We start from the raw sequence: 22,766 nt of genomic DNA on the forward strand, positions 1-22,766 counted from the left end.
AAATTACATTATTTTTCTGAGTAATGACCCCAACACTGATCACAAGAATGAAGGGAAATACATCCAACATGCATAAACATTTGACCTCACAGCATGTAATTAATTGGCACAATGTATTTGATTTGATTTGCTGCTTGGTGATAGTGGTGACTCTCAAAGCAGAGCCAAGGAGATTTGATAAGAGAATCAAGAAGTGATACTGAGAATGGAATCGGAATCTCAAAATTCGCATCAATCCTAATCACATCCCTAAGAAGTTGTTTGGACCTCTGTGCCAGACAGCAGGAAGGTCTAAAGTTTTTCAACAATGTCTAATGTCTTTGTGTTTCCCTGATGAGCATCACTAATAAACAATACAGATTTTTGCACACAACTTTTATTCCTTGAATTATTTTTCTATTGGCAGCGAAGAATTTTATTGTTCTACTAGCACACAGGAGACATGCACTGTATTTGCTGACCTCATATCAACTCTTAACTTGGACTATGTTGGAATTCTGCCTTTATATCTTATCTTTACCCTAAAACCTTTAAACAGCACCGAGTCTGCACCAGAGCATAAGAACTCAAACTGTCTATAGCAGGTTAGCCTCATTTATTAGAGACAATCAAGTCTTATTTTTAGATCCAGTTTAAAGTTTGCGCTTTTCCACTCTAATTGAGCGCTCACAGTGCTTTTTACAACTTGCCCCATTCACCCACTCAAGCAAGCTTTTTTTTTTTATATGCTGTTCCTATGTAAGTACTTTCTAACATTCACACACAACATTGACAAACACACACACACTGATGTTGTTTCATGCTTAAATTTCAAATGCACTGCTACACAATTTGCCTCACTGTTAGAAAAACCAAATGACAAAAATGGCAGAAAGTTTGGCCTCATCTTGCCAGAGGTGTAAACGGGGAAGTCTGTTGCGCTTTTATACACTGCCTCCTAGTGACACAACCTGAGGAGTTGTTTAAACATAGCAAAACAAACGGGGGTGAATGTACATGCGACAGGTATGTGCCATGCTTAGTTGTTTCATCATAAATGGAATGGCGCAAACATGCAGACTGGTTGGGGATTGAACCACCATCCTTATGATTAATAGATGACCTACTCTACCTCTTGCAAAGCCAGCTGTGTCTCCCCTGATAAATTTTCTCATATAAAATTTGTAAGTATAGCTGTGTATTTGCAAATGATGGTCCTTGTTGCACATTAAGCGTGTTTCATGACTGATTTCAATGCAGTGAAAGCAGAGGCAGTGGCAGCTTGTCAAGTGTGCTAATCTCCCTTAACATATGATGCATTTTCCGCCGTTGTTGTCATTCTGACTATAAAATGTAATTTTAAAGATTCTATTAAATGAAGATATCATTATCTTTAATGTGAACAAAAAGCTTTTATATGAAATAAAACTTTGAGCAAAATCTTTTCATCTTTCTTCATTCCAGGATGTCACTCACTTTAGTTTCTGTTAGCAGGAACTTCATGTTGAGCTCAGTGTGATTGATTTCAAATGTGAGAAAATCATTACACACAACTGAACCAGCAGTAAACATTAAAGTGAGCAGAGAGACTGAAAAACAAAGAAACTCTTCTTCATCATGGTTGTAGAAAACTGTCACACAGAGCTGAGCCGAGGGGGACACCTGGTGGACAAACATAGACACGGCAAGAAGAATCACTAAAGCGCAGAGGAGCGACAAACAGCTGGAAATACTTAATGAAAAGGATTATCACGCACCATAAAAAGACTCAACTTACAAAGTCTAACAGTCTTTTATTATCTGTCTGTATAATGTGACCTTATGTGGCCAACATGTAAATATAAAGACCGCGGCTCTATCGGACTGTTGAGGATTGATCACGTGACACGAAAAGCGGGAACCGCTAGCTTAGACGACGTAAGCTTCATGTTTGATTTGCACTTAGCCGAGGACTTTAGTTTGGTGATGTTATATGAAAATATTTCAGTTGTGAAGCAGCAATGAGTTCAGTTCAGTATCTGAGAGAGTTCATCAAGGAGAGACTAACTGCTGTTGGTGAAGAAATCTTCTCAGAGGTTCAAAAAACCATCGTCCAGTATGAGGAGGAGATCAACCGTCAGCACAGACTGCTGGATATCAGCCGGAAACCCGACAGAAACTCACACATCATAGGTATGGACATGTTTTTAACTCTGTGCTGTTCAAGCTCAGATTCTTCAGTGTGACTGACTTTACTAGAAGATGTTAAACTGGGTATTTAACAGTGCTGTGGGTCAGTGTCCAGTGATGGTCACTGATAGATTAGGTGTTGTGCTGTTTGGAATAACACTACCCTCAGTCGTGGTGAGAATATCCAGTTATATCATTGCACAAAACCAGATTACAATAAATGACTAAATATGTTGACTGAAGTTTATTCTGCAGTTAAATTTAAATATAGTTAACGAAAGCTCCTTTTTTGATTGACATATTTTGATTCATTTATTTAAAGTGTTTGTCGAACAGATTCCACTGTTGAGTTCATCAAGCGTCAGTGTTCCCCTCCAAGCACTGAGACTGTGCAGTAAAGATATAGGTAGATCTCAGATATACAATACACATTTAACAAGTTGTTACCAGACTTCTCTGAAGTGGATGACATGTTAGGAGGCAGTAAGAGAGGAGGAAAGACCACAGAGGAGGTTCATGGCTGTGGTGAAGGAGGACATGCAGAGAGTTAGTGTGAAAGAGGAGATAGTGTGATGGAGGCAGATGATCTCCTGTGGAGGCCCCTAAAGGGGGCAACCTTTTAGGATGGCTGCCAAACGCACAAAGTTCTTTTTAAAAATAGTGTTTTCTGTTATTGTTCATCACATTAATGACCTTTTTATTGTGTTTCTTTTCTCCTCAAGACCCCCCACAACAACATGACTGTGAGGAAGAGAAGGGTCTGGATGAGCAGCAGGTGTGTAACCAGGAGAGGAACTCCAGTCTGGACCAGGAGGACCCAGAGCCTCAGACCCAGATTAAAGAGGAACAGGAGGAACTCTGCAGCAGTCAGGAGGGAGAGCAGCTTGGACTGAAGCAGGAAGCTGAAGGCATTATTGTCTGGACTGATGAAGAGCGACTCACACTGCTGGAGACCATCTGGAAACCAGAGTTAAAGTTGCACAGAATAGGTATGTAAAATTATTATTGCTATTATATTATTAAAATGAATATGACTCATGTAGGATCCTAATCAGAGGTTAAAGTTATTTTTTTTTCCTTTTTAGAAGCACAGAAAGAATTAAAAGTCGAATCAGCATGAATGCATCTCTTTTCTCTCAACATGTAACATTAAACCTTCACTTGGTATAAGTCAAAGAAACTGACTTGAAGTCTGAAACCTAACGAAGCTGTTAGCTCAGTGATGTTTTATTACCTTAAAGGGTTGTTGGTTGTTTTCTAAATACGGTATTTCCTCGATTATCAGGAGGGTTGCGGTCTGGGACCCACCACATTAGGTACGAATCAGTGAAATGGAAACCATATCTTTTCTAAAATTATTTTTTAGATGTTTTAAGCCATAATAACCCTCCCTACGCTCTTTTAAACCCTTTGTATAATCTTAAAACATCTGTATGTGTGTACAGTACCGTATCCTATAAGTTGGAGCTATTTGTTCTTTATTTTTTTCATTTTAAAATTTGTTAGTTTGTTGTTAGTTTACTTGTATTTTGGGGTTTATTTACAAGTTTTATTTGTAGGTTAATATTTGTTTCAATGTTTGGTTTGGTTTTGGCGTTTACCTTGTTAAGTCAGTCAGTAAGAGCTGTAGGGCCATTTTTTGTATAAATATAGAGACTGGTATTGGACCAGCATGCACTGGCCTATGGTTTTTTTTTACCAGAGCAGGCGAAGCAGCAGGAAGTAACAAAAAATGAATCTTGTTATTGCCAAACTGGATGAATAAGCCATAAAAACGCAACTTTCAAGTATGGATAGTGGACTGCTTTTGCCTGCGTACAAAATATTATCTCAGTGCAGTAGTAGCTTGTGGATTTGTAATTGTGGGATGTTTGGTTTGTCAAACAGAAGGAATTGCCACTACACTATATTTTAAAATACTCTGCACATATTTTATACTGTAGACAATAGCCCAGCAACCAGACCCTGAACTTCGACAGATAAGAAACTGATGAGCAGTCAGGCCAAAGCCTCCATTTCTACCTGTTCTTGTTTATAAAGTAAAATCACTATGACGACCACTTTAAAGTCTCTTTCTGTTGGTTTTCATTTTTAATTTGTGTTTTCGGCTTTGTGTTCATATCTTAATACTAAGAGAAAGATCATATGTGTGTCCTTATTAGGATAGGGATTTGTGTTGGTGTGTAGCTAATTAGTAGAAAATGGATTTCAGATCATTTTCACAGAGAAATGTGAAAGTAATGAGAATATTCGGAGTTTAGAAAATATTTTCGCCCGTTTTTCTATCATTTTTCTCCATTTGTCTCTTCAGACCCCACACAGCAGCAGGTCTGTGACCAGGAGGACCCAGAGCCTCTACACATTAAACAGGAACAGGAGGAACTCTGCAGCAGTCAGGAGGGAGAGCAGCTCGGACTGAAGCAGGAGACTGAACAAAAACTAAAGAGTGAGCAGCTCCTTTCTCACAGCTCTCCTGAAGCAGAGAGCCAAGATCAAGTAGAAAGCCAGCATGTGGATTCAGGATCAACTAGAAACATGGAGCTGAAGCAGAGAAGACCTCACAGAAAGACAAGTCACGATCAGAGAGTAGACGACACTCCTGCATCAGACAGTCAGAGTAAAACTGAAACAAAGACAAATGTTCTAAAATGTGACAGCTGTGGAAAAACTTTCAACTCTGAATCCGATCTGACTTCACATCGGAGAGTTCACACAGGTAATAATTCATGTTGTTGTTGTTGGACCTGTAGGACAAAATTCAGTCAGTGCTTGAAAATTCACACAGGTAAGAAATCACATCCTTGTAGCACCTGTGGGAAGGAATTCAATCAGAAGTCAACACTGAAAAGTCACATCAGAACTCACACAGGTGAGAAGCCGTATTCTTGTAGCACCTGTGGGAAAAGATTCAGTGAGAAATCAAAAATGGAAATTCATACAAGAACTCACACAGGTGAGAAACCGTTTTCTTGTAGCACCTGTGGGAAAAGATTCAGTCAGAACTCGACACTGAGATCTCACGTAAGAACTCACACAGGTGAGAAGCCGTATTCTTGTAGTACCTGTGGGAAAAGATTCAGTGAGAAATCAACACTGACAATTCATACAAGAACTCACACAGGTGAGAAACCGTTTTCTTGTAGCACCTGTGGGAAGGAATTCAATCAGAAGTCAACACTGAAAAGTCACATAAGAACTCACACAGGTGTGAAGCCGTATTCTTGCGGCACCTGTGGGAAAAGATTCAGTCAGAAATCAAAAATGGAAATTCATACAAGAACTCACACAGGTGAGAAACCGTTTTCTTGTAGCACCTGTGGGAAAAGATTCAGTCAGAACTCGACACTGAAAACTCACATAAGAACTCACACAGGTGAGAAGCCGTATTCTTGTAGCAGCTGTGGGAAAAGATTCAGTGAGAAATCAACACTGACAATTCATACAAGAACTCACACAGGTGAGAAACCGTTTTCTTGCAGAACCTGTGGGAAAAGATTCAGTGAGAAATCAAAAATGGAAATTCATACAAGAACTCACACAGGTGAGAAACCGTATTCTTGCAGCACCTGTGGAAAGAAATTCAGTCAAAACACACACTTAAAGAAACACATAAGAATTCATACTGGTTGAAATATTCATCTTACAAAGCGTGAAACAGCTGTGAGTGATTTCAATGCAGTGAAAGCAGAGGCAGTGGCAGCTTGTCAAGTGTGCTAATCTCCCTCCAGTCTATTGGTGACCTCACTTAACATTAAGATAAATCCTTCTGTTGTGATTCTGTGATTTATAAAATGTAATTTTAATGATTATATTCAGTGAAAAGATCATTATGTTTAATGTGAACAAAAAGCTTTTATATGAAATAAAACTTTGAACAAAATCTTTTCATCTTTCTTCATTCCAGGATGTCACTTCTGAAACACACTGCAGGCGAAAGCACATCAAATCCGACTTTTCTGACCCTATGCGACCCATATCCGATCATGGTATGACAGTGTGAACGGCACAAATCCGATATTTTCAAATCCGATCTGGGTCACTTTCGTATGTGGTACTGAATCCGATACATATCTGATGTTTTAGAAAGCGACTGCTGTTTGAATGGTCACATCGCATTAAATGCGTCTTTTACTTCACTGACACAAGACAGACGCCAGTTATCAGCGCTGGAAGAAGACATCGCGAACGCTTCCTGTCCATCCAGTGTAGATGTTAGTGAAACAGTTGGTAAGACAGCGTTGGATAAACGTGGACGTTTTATTTATACTGTATAATCGGCAGATTTTGACAGAAATCTGCAACTATCCTTTGAAGCACCGCTCGTCTCTAAAACAGCAATAAGGATCATTATTAGGCCATATGTAAATAACACTATAACTTGAAGCAAAATTGGGAAACGTAAAGTCCACAACAAGTCTTTATATTAAGGGCCAACAGTCAAACAATACTGTTTGGTCTGGGTCTAAACAGAGCGCGTTGTGTGTGACGTCTTCTTTTGCGCAGGGTTCACACTAAAGCACGTTTGCTGTCGCATTTTATTTGTAGTGTGAACAAGCAGACAAAAAATTGGAATTGAGCATTAAGACCTGCAGTGTGAACGTAGCCTAAGAGACGTGTTTGGTTTTGCCTCATAAATCATTGTGTGTGTGTGTGTGGAGAGAGTTTTTCCGGAGGATTAAATCGGGTGTTTTGCTAAAAAGTGATTTCCAATGTTTACATTTGTTTTGTTTTTTTAATGTGTAATGTCTTTACTTAAATTGTCTAATAGAATTTAGTGAACAGGATTTGCAAAGGGGTTATATACAAAGTGTAAAAGTTACCTGTTTTTCAAGTGTCTTTATGACTTTGCATTATTGTACCAACATTATAACCAATCCACTCCTTTTTGGCCACTTGAAATATGTTTACGGCCAGCTCATGCTTAAAAAATACATATTTAAAGTCAGTGAGGTTTTTTTCCTGGATAAACAAATGATATATAAAAGTCACTTTGCAAATAACAGAATTCAGTTTTTGGCACCATCAGCTCTCCTTCACAGTTGAGTGACATCCAACTCTTAATCCATAGAGTATACAGTGATTTTGGCAAAGTCTCTAAAGCTCTAACAACCTCAGTGCTTCTGCAGGGCTTTCCTCAAACTTAATCATTCCAAAGGTGTTCTATTAAGTTGAGGTCCTGGCTCTGCACATGCCAGTCAAGTTCTTCCACACCAAAATTGCTCATCATTGTCTTTATGGACCTTGTTTTGTGCACTGGTGTGCAGTAATGTTGTGACAGGAAGAAACCATGCCTAAAAATTTTCCACTAAGTTTGAGTCAGATAATTGTCCAAAACATATCAACAAAAAGTCTCTGCTTTCAAGGAGAAAATAAAACAGGAAGAGTTTTCAGCTCTGTCTGTTCTTTTTCTTGTTTTTCTACTTTCAAGAGAAAATGTTATTTGCTCAAGTGACATCATCCTCGCTATAAACCATTACTCACATACTGTGTCACCACAAAAAATGAAGAGCTAGAAAAACACATTAATTAATCACAGGTGATCTACGTCTTAGCAATTTTCATGACAAATTATTGTTTTTTTCCTTTTCCCTTGGTTATTCTCACAGACACTTCTGGTGCGACTATCACACAGGTGTTGAACTCCAGGCCTCGAGGGCCGGTGTCCTGCAGGTTTTAGATGTGTCCTTGATCCAACACAGCTGATTTAAACGGCTAAATGACCTACTCAACGGCCGTTTCTCAATTCTCAAGTACGCGAGTACGTACTCGCGTTCTCGGTGAGTACGTACTCGCCGAGAACACACGGGAGTACGTACCCGCCGAGAACGCGAGCACGGACTCGCAATATGTACAATTGGAACACCTGCGTACGTGATGATGTCACAGGTCCGGAGTTTTTACTGCCGTCCCCTCTTAATTTAACTGTGAGTAACATGTTATGAAGCTTACCTTTAATCACAGCCAAACCGGTTTACTCAGGAACAAATAAAACACTGAAATAAACCAAACATTAATATTTAGAAGTGATCTAAGTGACTTATATATCATTTTTAACCTCAGTAGTGAAACCTCTATTAATAAAAATAGTGTACATGTACATACGTGTACATACCTTAATAAAAACAAGCAGGTGAGATGTTAGAACGCTTTTATTTCTATTCTAGTGGACACTCAATACTATAGACAGCTGCTGGGGTTTCTTTAACCTGAGTAGTGAGAAGACCGCGAGCGGGGGGGGGGTTGAAAACGATGTGCCGGGAGTCCGCTGTTGAGTTTTGGATGAAATGCATTCTGGGATATTTAGCTGTACCAAGTCCACACCGATGCATGCTCGATAAAACGGGCGGATCGAGAACACATCCGGGACTTTTTCGCGTTCTCGGCTTGATGCGTACTTCGAATTGGAACAGTACTTGGTCTCCGACTGATGACATATCACGAGTACACGAGAACGCAAGTACGCACAAGTACGCATATTGAGAAATGCCCATTATGTCTTGAAGTTCTCCAGAGGCCTGGTAATGAATTAATCATTTGATTCAGGTGTGTTCACCCAGGGTGATATCTAAAACCTGCAGGACACCATCCCTCGAGGCCTGGAGTTCGACACCCCTGGAGTATCTCATAACAACAGGAAGCCAGACGTTTATTATAACCGAAACGCAAGACTCAGGCTGAGTAAAACATCATTCCAGTGATACACAGCGTCCAAAGCAGCAGCTATACATCGCAAATAAAGTTGAGGAAAGTTTCTTTATCATTGCCCCAACTGTTGCGATTGGTCAGGCCCACAAAAATCCAACAAATGTGATATTTTTACATACAAGGCAGAGGTTCCAAAGTGGGGGGCGTGCCCCCTGGGGGCGCAGAGCCATTGCAGGGGGACGGCGGCATGAATTAAAAAAAAGGAAAAAAAAAAGAATGCTTGGACACTGCTAGCATAATGGACAGGTTTTTTGACAGGGCTCCCACACAAACGCAAGGCAGAGGCTGAAGCATCGCCAAATATGTTTCCAAACCAACTTCCTTCCAAGCCAAAGACTAGAAAATATGATGAAGCATATCTTGCCTTTGGCTTCACCTGCACAAGTGCCGAGGTAGGTCTCTGCGACACCCCCCAAAAATGGGCTAAAATCGCCCCTGCACAGGGGGAAAAAAACCAACTACACCTAAAGTAATTACACCATTACGCCTCTGCCTTTCTAAATGGAGGGACAGTAACTGCATGTGTGTATGTAAGTGTGTAAAAAAAAGGCAGATTAACAGCAACACTATTTTGTCTCAATCCGTCCTAAGTAGAAATTCATCTCTTGTAAACAATAATGTGGCGCACAGTGTGACGTGAAAAAAAGCACACACCTTGACGTTGCGTGATGAACTCTGTATTCCTCGTTATGTATTGCAGTTTACTGTCATTTGTTCAATTGTTTACCAAAGGTTTAAGGTGTGAAATGACTGCAATGGAATTTGAAAACAAAATATGGGTGTGTGTTGTTGGAGGATGTGTTTGTTTCAAAGTTTTCTGAGCTTTCTGAACTGTCTGGGAATCCTCCATCATTATAGGCCTCATCCACATCATTCATCTCTGCCGATGATAAAACAAAAATACAGTATTCATTTGGAGATGTCAGTAATTACTCATATTTAAAATATAAATTAAAGTTGTATAATACAAACATACCATGTGATTTTTAAAGGTTTTAGCCAGGTTGGTCTCGCAAGTCTCTCTAATACTGCAACAGAGCTGAGATTTTATTGTTCAACACAACTAAGTATTTACAAGTATTTATTAGTATGTGCAGAACTAATTAGGAGACATCAGCTCCTAATAAGTATGCTCAGACAGGTGAAAAATACACCTTTCTTGCAGGTTCCATTAGATAAAAAGAAGTTTAAATACATTAAAAAACAAACAAACAATAAAGTCAAAAGTCCACAAAGTGTGACTTGTAAGTTGTAACTGCCCCCTATTTTAATGTCACGCCAAACGCGCTAACCCGTTCATAAATTTGTCACGTGGTATGGCCAGATCTCGAGACGTCTACGCCATCAAAGACGTCATCAACAAGCGCCTCAATAGCTTCTAGGCTGTATCCCAATTCAGGGTCTGCAGCCTTAAAGTACGCAGCCTTAACGGTCCTCAAAGGCTGCGTACTCAAAGGCTGTGTCCCAATTCAGGGTCTGCACACTTTTGTAACAAAAATTTTTTTATAACTATTAAACTTTATTAAGAAACAGTATACAGAAGATGTATACAACCAGAACAAAATTAACATATGCCAGGAGGTGTAATACAAAGAATTACATACATTCAAATAATTTGTAATTACTACAAATAGTAATAGTTTTCATAGCCTTTTTGTTAAGTGACCCACTAATCAATTTTATGTAACATAAAACATCATTATAGTAATGTTTAAAATTAGGCTTTTTGTTACTGTATTTGCATTTGTGAAAATAAAATTTAGCTAAGATAACTAACAAGTTTATTATAAAGTAAACATCTTTTTTTTTTGCCTTTGAAAGAAACAAAATACAACATTTTCCCATTTCACAGTAAAGTCTTTATAGAGATGTCCAGCAATGAATCTACTGAAGTCTTTCCAAAATGTTTTAGCGTATGAACAGATCCAGAAGAGGTGTTGCACAGTCTCAGGATGGCTTCCACAAAATACACAGTTCACATTTATGTCCCTTTTGAACTTTGTCATATAAGGATTAGCAGGATAAAATTTATGCAGTATTTTAAATGAGACTTCCTTCACTTTATTCGTTACTAGATACTTGTTAGGAATGGTCCATACTCTTTTCCAGTTAATGTCACTGACAAAGGAATTCCAATAAGAGACCACATGTGGAATAGTTAGAGATTCTGTCTGGAACAAAGCACGAATATTCTTATTACTTTTACTATGGTTTGTTAGACAGATTCTTCCTATGTGTGAATCCAAAGGGTTGGGGAGAGAAACAGATGATATGCAAGGTTGAATACCTTTAAAAAGCATTATAATACCCGTAGGTATTGCATCAAATAATATGGCATATTCTTTGGGTGTGGCTGGAAATTTATAGGTGTTTAAGAATTCTGAATAGGACATAAGCTGCCCATTAGGGTTAAACAGCTGATTCACTAAAACAATCCGTTTTTCAACCCACCTAGAAAAAAATAATGATTTATTTTTATACACTATGTTCCTATTATTCCAAATCGAATACGTATGGGGTGTAAAGTTGTGTTTATATATAAGGGACCAAGCTAATAGAACTTGTTTGTGAAACATTGAAAGGTTTTCTGGAAGCTTATCTATATTATAATCACCACATAAGATAAAACTTAGACCACCAAACTTAGAGAAAATGTAGTGAGGAATAAAATTCCAAATGGATACCGGATTTTTAAGAAAATGTTTAGCCCAATTAATCTTAAATGTATTGTTTAGAGTAGTAAAATCCAAAACATTGAGACCACCGTGTTCATAGTCATTCATCACTACACTTTTTCTGATGTAATGCGTCCCGTTTTTCCAGAGGAAGTTGAAGAGCATTCGGTCAATATCCTTACAAGGTTTGCCGTCCACATGCAGAGAAATTGCTGCATAAGTCAGTCGAGACAGACCTTCTGCTTTTGATTCCTCTTAAACTTAAATCTCTCTGCAACCATTGATTGAATTTGGTTTGAGATTTTTTAATAATTGGGGGAAAATTTAGTGAAATTCTGTCTTTTGGATCTTTGCAGATAATCAGACCTAAATATGTTGCTTCATTTTTAACTGTTATATTACAAATACTCTGAACATTGCACTCTTTGACAGGTAATAATTGACATTTATTTAAGTTTAGGACCAATCCAGACCCTTTTGAGAAATCCTCTATTACATGTAAAGCAATTGGCACTTGTCTGGCATTTTTAAGAAAAATTGTGGTATCATCTGCCAATTGACTGATGACAATCTCTCTGTTTGCAATATTTATACCTTTCACAGTGCTATTCGAAATATGAGATGCAAGAATTTGGGTGCAAAGTAAAAAAAGATAAGGGCTAATTGGGCAACCCTGGCGTACCCCTCGATTAAGACTAAAACGAGGAGTGGTGCCATTTTTCATTCTAATAGAACTATTAGCATTGGAATACAGAGTTTTGATAGCTTTGCAGAAGATATCACCAAAACCAAATTTCTGAAGTGTAAGAAATATAAATTCATGCTCAATTGAGTCAAAGGCTTTATAGAAGTCCAGGAGAAGGATAAATGAGTCATCAGATATTAATGCTGAGTAGTCCAGAATATCCAAGAGTCTAATATTATTGGAGATGTGCCTGTTTGTCATAAAACCAGACTGTGTCTCATCTACAATATCATCCAAAATATATTTAATTCTTCTAGCTAACAATAGAGCTAATATTTTATAATCATTATTTAAGAGGCTTATTGGTCTCCAGTTGGCTAGAAAAAGTAGGTCCTTCTCAGGTTTGGGAATTAAAGTAATAAGTCCTTGAGTAAGGCTGGGAGGAAGAGTGCCCCTTTCAATACTTTCATTATAAACCTGCAACAAAAAGGGTGCAAGCTGAGAAGAAAATGATTTATAGAATTCAGCCACCAGCCCATCTGTGCCTGGAGATTTGTTGTTTTTAAGAAATTCAATAGATGTCAATATCTCTTTTTCAGTAATTGGACTGTCACAAAAAAGCCTATCAGCACTTTTAATCATTTCAACATTGTTTACAGAATCAATAAATTGGGTAGCGACCTTTGCGTTATAATTGGATTCATACAACTTTGAGTAGAAATTACAACAAAATTGAGAGATAATTTTTGCATCATCACTGACCGTACCATTTATATTCAATTTATGAATAGTATTGGCTTTGGATCTATGTTTTTCTAAGCGGAAAAAATAAGCAGAATTCTGCTCTCCCTCCTCTATCCATCTATTTCTTGAACGAACGAAAGCTCCTTCAGCTTTCTGGTGGTAAATCTCATCCAGTTTAGATTGAAAGGACCTAAGATGTAATCTATCCTCCTCCGAGACCTCGTCTGGTGGGAGTTGATATATTGCGGAAATTTGAACAATTAGATTTTCTTCTTCTGCTGCCCTTGACTTAGCTATTTTTGCCCCATACTGTCTCAACATTTTACTTGTTTCAAATTGAAAAATTTCCCAGTTTGTGCTATAGGAATTCTCAATATTAGCCTTGTGTATAAAGTGTTTTAACAGTCGTGTGATTTCAGATTTTACAACTGTATGGCTCAAAAGCGAGCTATTTAATTTCCAATATGAGGATCTAGTAATTGCAATAGTAGGAAAGAGTTGCAGGTTAATATATATTGCTCTATGGTCCGTAAGTGGAGTTGTAAGGATATTGACCGTGACACTGTCCTTTGATAGACTACTTGATATTAACCAGAAATCAATACGCAATTTCCTTGAACCAGAACGGTTACTCCAGGTAAATGATATATCATCAGGAAATTTGTCTCTCCAAATATCAGTTACATTAAATTTATCCATAAATGTTTCCAATCTCAAATTTTTCCTAAAATGTTGTGCTGGGGCCCATCTATCTATAGTGTCATTCAGTGAAACATTAAAATCTCCTCCAATTATTAAATTTGAACTGGGATATTTAGAGAGCCAAAAACTAATCCTTGTATCTAAAGAGTCAATTAAATTATCATTTTCAGGTTTGGTATTATAGCCATATAAATTGACAATTATGAAAATGGAGTGATTGTATTCTACTACCAGACAAATATAATGACCCAAAGAGTCACAATCTGAATGTAGAACAATACCTTCGAAGCTACCTTTGAGAGTTGTGACCCCAGCTGACCTCTCTGTGCCGTGCGAATACCAAACATCGTTACCCCACTGAGACTTCCAGAAGTTCACATCAGCAGATACAGAATGGCTTTCTTGGAAAAAACAAAAATGACTTTTATATTTCTTAGCAAACAAAAATATGGCTTTACGTTTACAGATCTGTCTCAACCCCCTGACATTAAGAGAAACAATAGAAAATGACAATTAAGAAAACAAAAAATAAACAGCTAGAAATTTAAGGAACCAATATTGTGTGCTTAACAAAAAATAAACCTCACTAAGGGACCGAGCATTGCAAGGATGAAAATAACTCGGCAGAAATACACGAAATATTTTTTAGGATACAACTCAGGTGCTGAAACTTAAAGTGTCCTCACAATATAAATGAGGCATAGACTTAATGATCCAAAACACCAGAAGGATCAATGAAAAACAGTCAACCAAGTCCAAGCAACTGTGCAACATTGTAGGGACTTTTCTATTCTTTAGCTCCACCCATATTCACCTCTCATTCTGAAGACGGGAAAACTTCCGTCCCATTAACAAAACCCCGGCATCCGACGTAATAGGCCTTTTTATTTTCTCTGCGAGCCTTCTCAATAATGGGCCACAACTTGCTCCAGCGCTCCCTCTCTTCTCTGGAAAGGTCCTCAGCAAACTTCATGTCCCGGTTCTCCTTTAAGAATGGAGACCAGGGTCTGCACACTTTTTTTTTTTTTTTTGGAATACGCTTTATTGACAAAGCACAGAATACAAATACAAAAAAATAACAAGCACAAAGTCAGGGGGTTTCTATGGAAAAACAAAACAGTCTAATAATGAATCACATGATCAGGGTCTGCACACTTGAAGTACGCATTTCGAGTGCGATTAGGTCACCGCCACGCGATGACAGCTGTCCCAATTCAAAGTGTACTTCAAATGCATACTCCAAATGCGCCGTCGATTTCCCCAAATATCAAGCGTGGTCCGGTGCACGCTTCGTGGTCCCATATATCCCACAATTCATAGCGCGGCGGTGGGTGTGGATAATTTTGCCGCAAAATACGGCAGAAGGGAGCGGCCGAAGAGTGAACTGTCAGAAGTAAGTACTGAATATGATGTCACTTATTTATGTGCGAATGTTTAAGAACATTAAAACATTACTGTTGGCCACATGTCGGCAAAGTTATGTGACATTAGTGATGTTTGTACTTTCAGCGTTAACTTGGTTTTAAAGCCTCTACTTATAAATATATATATAGTCGACCTTAATCTTACAGAGAATGTGATGATTTTATGGATAATTAAAGTCAGTCATATATCCACAAACACAACAAGCTGAAAGTCAGTGATGTTGCTCGGTTTGCAGTACTGAATATGACGGCACAAGCAGGATTCACTGCACTGTTAATGTTAGCTATGTTATATTGCTGCCTCTGTTCGGTGGTGTCGAGCCAAACGGACTTTAACGTGTGTTTGAACGAGCTGACGGTTCACTCGTTAAGCTGAAAGAAAGATGCTTTAATCACAGGAGTCACACATGTGTCCACTGTACCATCTGGGAACTCTTCTTGTTCAGCACTCGTAATAACACAAACACTAAATCCTCCTTCTCTTGTGCTGTTTTGTAGCAGTGTATACACCTGAGACTGTCACCTGTCTGTCTGTCCTGCACTCTCTCTCTGTTTCTTTCTCTCTGATTGTGGAATAAAAGTATGAACATGTATTTATAAGTTACACTTGTGTTTGAATCCTGCAGCTTATCACACATTTGATTTCCATGTGTGACAACTGCAAGTGTCCAGAGTGAGGACAGACTGAGGGACCCACTGCTGCACATCATCTGTGAGGCTTTGCACCCCTGATGATCCACCAGGACAAACTCAGCAGTGTGTGAGGAAGAGGAGGAGGAAGAGCCAGCAGCAGCTAACAGATGGAGAGAATAGACAGACTGTTCCCTGTTTGTGAAGGACTGCTAGGAAAGTTTAACATAACTAATTGTCTGTCCTGAATCAGTCTTATTAGGTAATGTTCAAATAATGTTATCATCCCAGTGTTTTCAGTGTGGGAGAAAGTACTCAGGGCCTTCAAGTTACACACTATGAAAGGCAGCAACAAGTTTAATATTCAGAAACCTAAAGTATGTATCAGCAGCAGAATGGAGCTAAAAATAAATGTTTGTTTCAGTTCTATGAAGCTTTGAGTATTTTGGATTAGTAGCACTGCTGTGTTTGTTGCATCATATTGCTGTAATTATTTATATGCTTTATATATTCTGAGGTAAGTTGATCTATAGTGTTACATCATATTCTATAAGGATGTTATGTGTTTGTATACTTTCTGCCCAGTTTGACCTATTTAGCAGAAGTCAGCCTGTTTAAGGCTCTGATATCTATTCTGTATGACTTAAAGCAGTTATATGGTCTGATTTTCTCACCCAATAAAGGAATATTTAATATATCAGTCTGATCTTCATTCTATCAGAAACGGTTATCACAGCTCGTACATTTTCCTTTTTACACATGTATGTAAGCACTGAGCCAAATGTAATAATGGCAACATATTAAACGAACAATATTTGTCTCTCATATATAATACATATATATATACACTGTCAGAGATACTTGTCTTTGAGTGAAGATTTAAGGTGATAGGACATAACTGCAACTTCAATCTTTGACCCAGAGTTCAAGCTCACTGCTGTAATGTAATTTTATATATATATGTATGTAATAATCTGACAATACATATAATATTGGCCATATTATATTTACATTACCACAGTGAGATGACTTTAGTCTCACGAACAACATTAGCTAATTGTTATTTACTAACTAATCTTGAAATGACTGTTCAGTACAGAAATGAAGCCCAACTATCATGTTTTACAGTCCTGTGGTCTCAACTAATCAAAGTGATGTCATGACAAAAATGAATGACCAACAAAACATTTGTTCTCCTTCATTTCTGTCACACAAAGCTGTATGTAACGTTTCTCGCGGTTAGTATCATGGTTGCTAGGCAACCTCAGCAGCACGACGAAGGCTAGACCGCCCATTTGGTCTGGCTGCAGCCACTGGGGAGCGCCATATTGGGACCTCCACACTAACCGGAAACACGTGACCTCCACAGTAGCCGGAAACACGTGACCTCCACAGTAACCGGAAACACGTGACCTCCACAATCGGCAGAAATACGTTCCTGCGTGCATCATCGACTGTGGAAACCTTGCAAGTGGATCGTAAAGGTTGGGACAGAGTTTTTCATGTATAAATTTGCCGTTAATAATTGTATAATTCTAGGAATCATCTAGTTTGCTTACACTGATTATGTTGGCACTTTGTTAGCATTACAACAACTGTCATACCCCCGAGGTATCTAAACTTTAGTAATGTGTGCACTTTTGACACATCTGGTTAGCATTTAGTGGTCAGTTTCAAACGTATTTGATTTTTGCTTGTTATGAACAAATTCACTTCACTACTTTTCACTGTCAGTAACATCGATGCACATTGTTCCATTTACTGCATATTGCGCTTTATTCATGTCTCTCATTCCACCTGCAAAAACATTGTAAAGTTTGTCACAAAGAAATTTATATATTTATAAATACTAATATTCTCTATTCTGTGCTCTACTGCTTTTTTATTGCCCAGATTTTAGTTAGCCTTTGTTAAATTGTCTTTTATATGTCAATATATACGTATGTCCCAAATAAAAGTAAGATAAGATAAGATAAGATAAGATAAGATGGCCTTTATTAGTCCCACAGGTGGGAAATTTGTTTTGTTACAGCAAAAGTGCAAAGTTATGTAGTAGAAATTAGAAAACACTGGAATGCAATAAAATACAATAAAATAAAATAAAATAAAATACTATATACAATAGAATAAAATAGAATAGAATAATATATACTGTGGTGGACCACTAGAGGGCTCCACTCACACCCAGTGTTGAGGAAGTGTGTTCTTCTGTTTTGTGGCGCGATATGTCCAGTTGATGTTGGAGACAAATAAAGAAGGAGTGTGAACTGAGAGCTCTGTGTCGTAATGCTTACCTCCACATTGGTGACCCCTGACTCGAGCATGCAACGGGCCGCAGATAACGCAGACTCCGCTTTGGAGGCATCGGCGGCCGCCGGACCTCCGCCTCCTGTTGCAGCTACGTTCGCTGTGGCGCTGAAACTGCCGGACTTTTGGCTCCATGACCCCCGTCATGGTTCGTGCACGTGGAGGCTCAGTTCGCCCTTCGCGGCATCTCGGCTGACGACACGAAGTATCACCATGTGGTGGCCTCACTCGACCCGCTGGCCACCCGCCGCGCGATGCCGCTCCTCCGGGACCCACCCGCCCAAGGGAAATACGCCGCCCTTAAAGAGCTGCTTCTTCGGCGCTATGCCCTCTCCGACGCTGAACGAGCCGAAAAGCTCCTCAACCTGTCAGGCTTGGGTGGCGGTACCGCGCTCGAGCTCATGGAGAACATGCTGTCGTTGCTCGGGCCGGATGACGGGGGATTCCTCTTCGCCCACCTCTTCCTCCGCCAGCTACCGGCCGCCGTGAGAGCCGTCCTCGCAAACTCCCCGCTTCTGCCTGCGAAGGATTATCGCTCCCTGGCTGAAGAAGCGGATCGCATTCTCCTGGCTAGCCGCACTTTCAACGTTCACGCCGTGGCTACGGACTCGCCGGCGACGCCTTCCACGCCGCCACCTGCCTCCCCCAGAGCATCCGCCCCTTGCTGACGGCAGGGATTGCTACACGCCGGCACGGCGGCAAGAACATCTGTTTCTACCATCAGCGATTTGGCGACAGAGCGCGTCGCTGCCTGCCGCCTTGCGCTTTCTCGGCCCAGGGAAATGGACCCGCCAGCGCGCCGTAGCAGCCGCGACCGCTGGCAATACAGAGAGGCTGCTCTTCATAGAGGACTCGCGCTCCGGGAGACGTTTTCTCGTGGACTCCGGCTCCCAGAAGAGCCTCCTTCCCCCTACCGCTGCCGACGGACTAGCAGCGAACTGTGGGCCGCAGCTCGTGGCAGCTAATGGCTCTCCCATCAAAACGTTTGGGGAAAGGTTGGTGACTGTTTGTTTTCATGGCCGGGATTTCCAGTGGAACTTTGTTGTTGCCGCTAGCTCTGTACCTATTTTAGGTGCTGATTTTCTGTGCGCTCACGGACTGCTTGTCGATGTTGCTAACAGATGTTTAATTGATGCTCTTTCCTTTTCTTCGCTGCCATGTTTTACACGGGCCGCCGAACCCCTAATTCGGGCTAATGTAGTGACCTCCGGGGATGCTTTTCAGCGTTTGCTTTCGGAGTTTCCATCGCTGCCTGTCCCTGATTTCTCTGGCGCGGTAACGAAGCATGGGGTTGAGCATTATATTCCCACGGTCGGGCCCCCGGTGTTCGCGCGCGCGCGCCGCCTCGACCCCGCGAAACTGTCCGTCGCTCGGGAAGAGTTTGCAGCCATGGAGCGCCTTGGCATTGTACAGCGTTCGAACAGTGCATGGGCCTCTCCGCTTCACATGGTGCCCAAATCAGACGGTCGGTGGCGGCCGTGCGGAGATTTCCGCCGTTTAAATAATGCCACGGAGAATGACCGTTACCCCATCCCCCACATTCAGGATTTTTCTGCCAACCTCGCCGGAATGTCGATTTTCTCTAAAATTGACTTGGTGCGGGGGTATCACCAGGTTCCCGTGCACGCCGAAGACGTCCCTAAGACCGCTGTCATTACCCCCTTCGGCTTGTTCGAGTTTTTGCGCATGCCGTTTGGCCTGAAAGGTGCCGCCCAGACCTTTCAGCGGCTGATGGACTCAGTTTTGCGTGGGCTGCCGTTCGTTTTTGTTTATCTGGACGATATATTGGTGGCCAGCTGCTCAGCGAGCCAGCACGAGTCCCATCTGCGCCAGGTTTTCCAGCGTTTGGCAGCGCACGGCCTGATCATCAACCCTTCCAAGTGCCAGTTTGGGTTGCCTGTTCTGGATTTCCTCGGGCACCGCATTTCCGCTGAAGGTGTGGTTCCGTTGCCCGACAGAGTCCAGGCCGTTTCAGCTTTTCCACGCCCCACGTCGGTTAAAGCGTTGCAGGAGTTCTTGGGGATGATAAATTTTTACAACCGCTTTCTCCCCAGAGCTGCCCACCTGCTGCAGCCACTCTATGCTGCCTTAAAAGGTAAAACAGCCAAAGATCCGGTTGACTGGCTGCCGGAACGCATCCATGCGTTTTCCGCAGCCAAGTCTGCGCTGGCTGACGCCGCCCTGCTGGCACACCCGCTCCCGTCGGCGGAGATCGCGTTGACCACCGACGCGTCCGACGTGGCAGTGGGTGGGGTGTTGGAACAGCGGGTTTCAGGTCTCTGGCAACCGCTCGCCTTTTTCAGTCGTACGCTCCGGGATGCCGAACGCAAGTACAGTGTTTTTGACAGGGAGTTGCTAGCCCTGCACCTCGCGACACGGCATTTTCGTTTTTTCCTCGAGGGTCGCAACTTTACTGCGTACGTTGACCACAAACCTTTGACGTTTGCGATGTCCAAGGTCTCTGACCCATGGAGCGCACGCCAGCAGCGCCAGTTGGCGGCCATTTCGGAGTTTACCACAGACATTCAGCACGTGGCTGGTAAGTCCAATCACGTCGCTGACTGTCTGTCACGTGTGTTGGTTTCTCCAGTGTATGTCGGCGTCGACTACGCTGCCATGGCCGCCGAGCAGCATGCTGACCCGGACATCCTGGCGCTTCAGTCAATGAAAACGGGCCTCGTGCTGGAGGACACCCCGGTGTGGGACGGCGGTCCGCGCCTTCTTTGCGACGTTTCTACCGGCCGCCCCCGCCCGGTGGTTCCCCTTTCGTGGCGTCGTCGTGTTTTTGACTCGGTGCATGCCCTCTCTCATCCCGGCGTCCGGGCCTCGGTCAAGCTGGTCAGCGCCAGGTTCGTTTGGCCGGGCCTTCGCAAGACGGTGAAAGAATGGGCGGCGGTTTGTGTCCCATGCCAACGCTCAAAAATCCACCGGCACACGCAGGCACCCCTCGAACCTTTCCGTATCCCCGGTCGGCGTTTCGATCACGTTCATGTGGACCTGGTTGGTCCCTTGCCGCAGTCACAGGGTTTCACGCACCTTTTGACTGTGGTGGACCGCACAACCAGGTGGCCGGAGGTGGTGCCACTGGCGTCCACGACAGCGGCGACGGTGGCCAGAGCGTTTTTGTCGACGTGGGTTTCCCGTTTCGGTCCCCCTGCTGACATTACCTCGGACAGGGGCCCACAGTTTGTTTCTGAGCTTTGGTCTGCTATGGCTGACGGCTTGGGGGTCAAGGTCCACCGCACCACAGCATACCACCCGCAAGCTAACGGGATGTGCGAAAGGTTTCACCGGTCTCTTAAGGCCGCGCTCCGGGCTTCCTTAACAGGTGGCGACTGGGTCGACCGTCTTCCGTGGGTTTTGCTGGGATTGCGTAGCGCGGTTAAAGAAGACCTCGGGGTTTCCCCGGCTGAACTGGTCCTCGGCCAGCCCCTCCGGGTCCCCGGGGAATTCTTGCCTGAGAGCCCTCCCCCATGTTTTGATCCCTCTTTGTTGCCTTTTCGCCCCCGAAAGGCTCGTTTCCTGTTCCTGGTCCCGTGCACCACTGCCTGCCTGACACTTTTGTTCCGAGTTCGTTGGACTCTGCTCGTTTCGTTTTCGTCAGGCACGATGCCCATAGGACTCCGCTGCGTCCCCCATATGACGGGCCGTACAGGGTTCTTAAACCAGGCAACAAACATTTCATTTTGGACTTTGGCGGTCGGCAGGAGGTTGTCTCTGTTGACAGACTTAAGCCTGCACATGTTATGCAAGAGGATCAGGTGGTCCCGGCCCAGGCCCCTCGTCGCGGCCGCCCACCTGCCACCGGGCTGCTGGATTCTGTTTTTTCCCCCAGGAGTGATCCACAATCACCGGAGTCCAAGTCGTCTGCAGCTTTTTCTGACCGCCAGTGCCAGCCTCGCTTCCGGGCTGGGTTGCCCTCTGTCAGTTCCCCACCCCCCGGTTCAGCCGTTCCGGCCGTTTGCTTAGGCCTCGGGTCCTGGACTAGTTCTGCTGGGTGTTCGGGGGGGCATGTGTGGTGGACCACTAGAGGGCTCCACTCACACCCAGTGTTGAGGAAGTGTGTTCTTCTGTTTTGTGGCGCGATATGTCCAGTTGATGTTGGAGACAAATAAAGAAGGAGTGTGAACTGAGAGCTCTGTGTCGTAATGCTTACCTCCACAATACAATAGAATAAAATAGAAATACAAATACTATATACAACTGAGTAGGAAAATACAAAAACACAACTTCGTCAGAAGAAGAATTGCACGTATAGCAGTCTTATTGCACATGTGTGGGTTTGTGTGTTTGATCAGCTGCAAAAGTCTTTATTGTAGAGTCTGACAGCAGTGGGGAGGAAAGACCTGCGAAATCTCTCCGTCCCACACCGTGGGTGCCGCAGTCTCCCACTGAAGGAGCTGCTCAGTGCTGTCACAGTCTCATGCATGGGGTGGGAGATGTTGTCCAACAGGGATGACAGCTTAGCCGCCATTCTCCTGTCACTCACCACCTCCACTGGGTCCAGAGGACATCCTAGAACAGAGCTGGCCCTTCGGATCAGCCTGTTCAGTCTCTTCCTGTCCCCAGCAGAGATGCTGCCGCCCCAGCAGACCACACCATAAAAGATGGCTGAGGCCACCACAGAGTCATAGAAGGTCTTCAGGAGTGGGCCCTCCACTCCAAACGACCTGAGTCTCCGAAGCAGGTACAGCCTGCTCTGCCCTTTCCTGTAGAGGGCGTCTGAGTTATGAGTCCAGTCCAGTT

At 42.4% G+C, this 22,766-nt stretch overlaps 2 protein-coding genes and 1 long non-coding RNA gene across 5 annotated transcripts in view; 2 read left to right on the forward strand and 1 right to left on the reverse strand.

Annotated features, from left to right (window-relative positions):
* LOC100695786 (zinc finger protein 239) overlaps positions 1-22,766 on the forward strand; it is a 630,955-nt gene that overhangs the window by 151,913 nt on the left and 456,276 nt on the right. The window lies entirely within an intron of this gene.
* Positions 1,635-6,028, forward strand: LOC102079265 (gastrula zinc finger protein XlCGF57.1). 3 transcript variants are annotated; one of them, XM_025901294.1, is made up of 4 exons: positions 1,636-2,151; positions 2,871-3,137; positions 4,460-5,138; positions 5,223-6,028. In XM_025901294.1, the coding sequence occupies exons 1-4, from the start codon at positions 1,980-1,982 to the stop codon at positions 5,776-5,778; spliced, it is 1,674 nt and encodes a 557-aa protein (XP_025757079.1). In that variant the 5' UTR covers positions 1,636-1,979; the 3' UTR covers positions 5,779-6,028. The 3 variants fall into 3 exon arrangements, with proteins under 3 accessions (XP_019218904.1, XP_025757079.1, XP_019218905.1); XM_019363360.2 differs by having other exon boundaries at positions 4,460-5,124; positions 5,209-6,028; XM_019363359.2 differs by having other exon boundaries at positions 1,635-2,151; positions 4,460-6,028.
* Positions 13,463-14,630, reverse strand: LOC112843343 (uncharacterized). The gene is made up of 2 exons (XR_003215644.1): positions 14,474-14,630; positions 13,463-14,060 (listed from the first exon to the last, which is right to left on the reverse strand). It is a non-coding gene; the product is annotated as an uncharacterized LOC112843343 (long non-coding RNA).

Source organism: Oreochromis niloticus, linkage group LG3, assembly GCF_001858045.2.
Source record: "Oreochromis niloticus isolate F11D_XX linkage group LG3, O_niloticus_UMD_NMBU, whole genome shotgun sequence".
Lineage (NCBI taxonomy): Eukaryota > Metazoa > Chordata > Actinopteri > Cichliformes > Cichlidae > Oreochromis > Oreochromis niloticus.

What these genes read in the sequence shown, in the direction of transcription:
- LOC102079265 (XM_019363359.2), top strand. Translation starts at nt 1,980, where the DNA reads ATGAGTTCAGTTCAGTATCTGAGAGAGTTCATCAAGGAGAGACTAACT. An exon ending in CAGAAACTCACACATCATAG is followed by an intron (nt 2,152 to 2,870) that starts GTATGGACATGT and finishes TTTCTCCTCAAG; the next exon opens with ACCCCCCACAACAACATGAC. An exon ending in GTTAAAGTTGCACAGAATAG is followed by an intron (nt 3,138 to 4,459) that starts GTATGTAAAATT and finishes TTGTCTCTTCAG; the next exon opens with ACCCCACACAGCAGCAGGTC.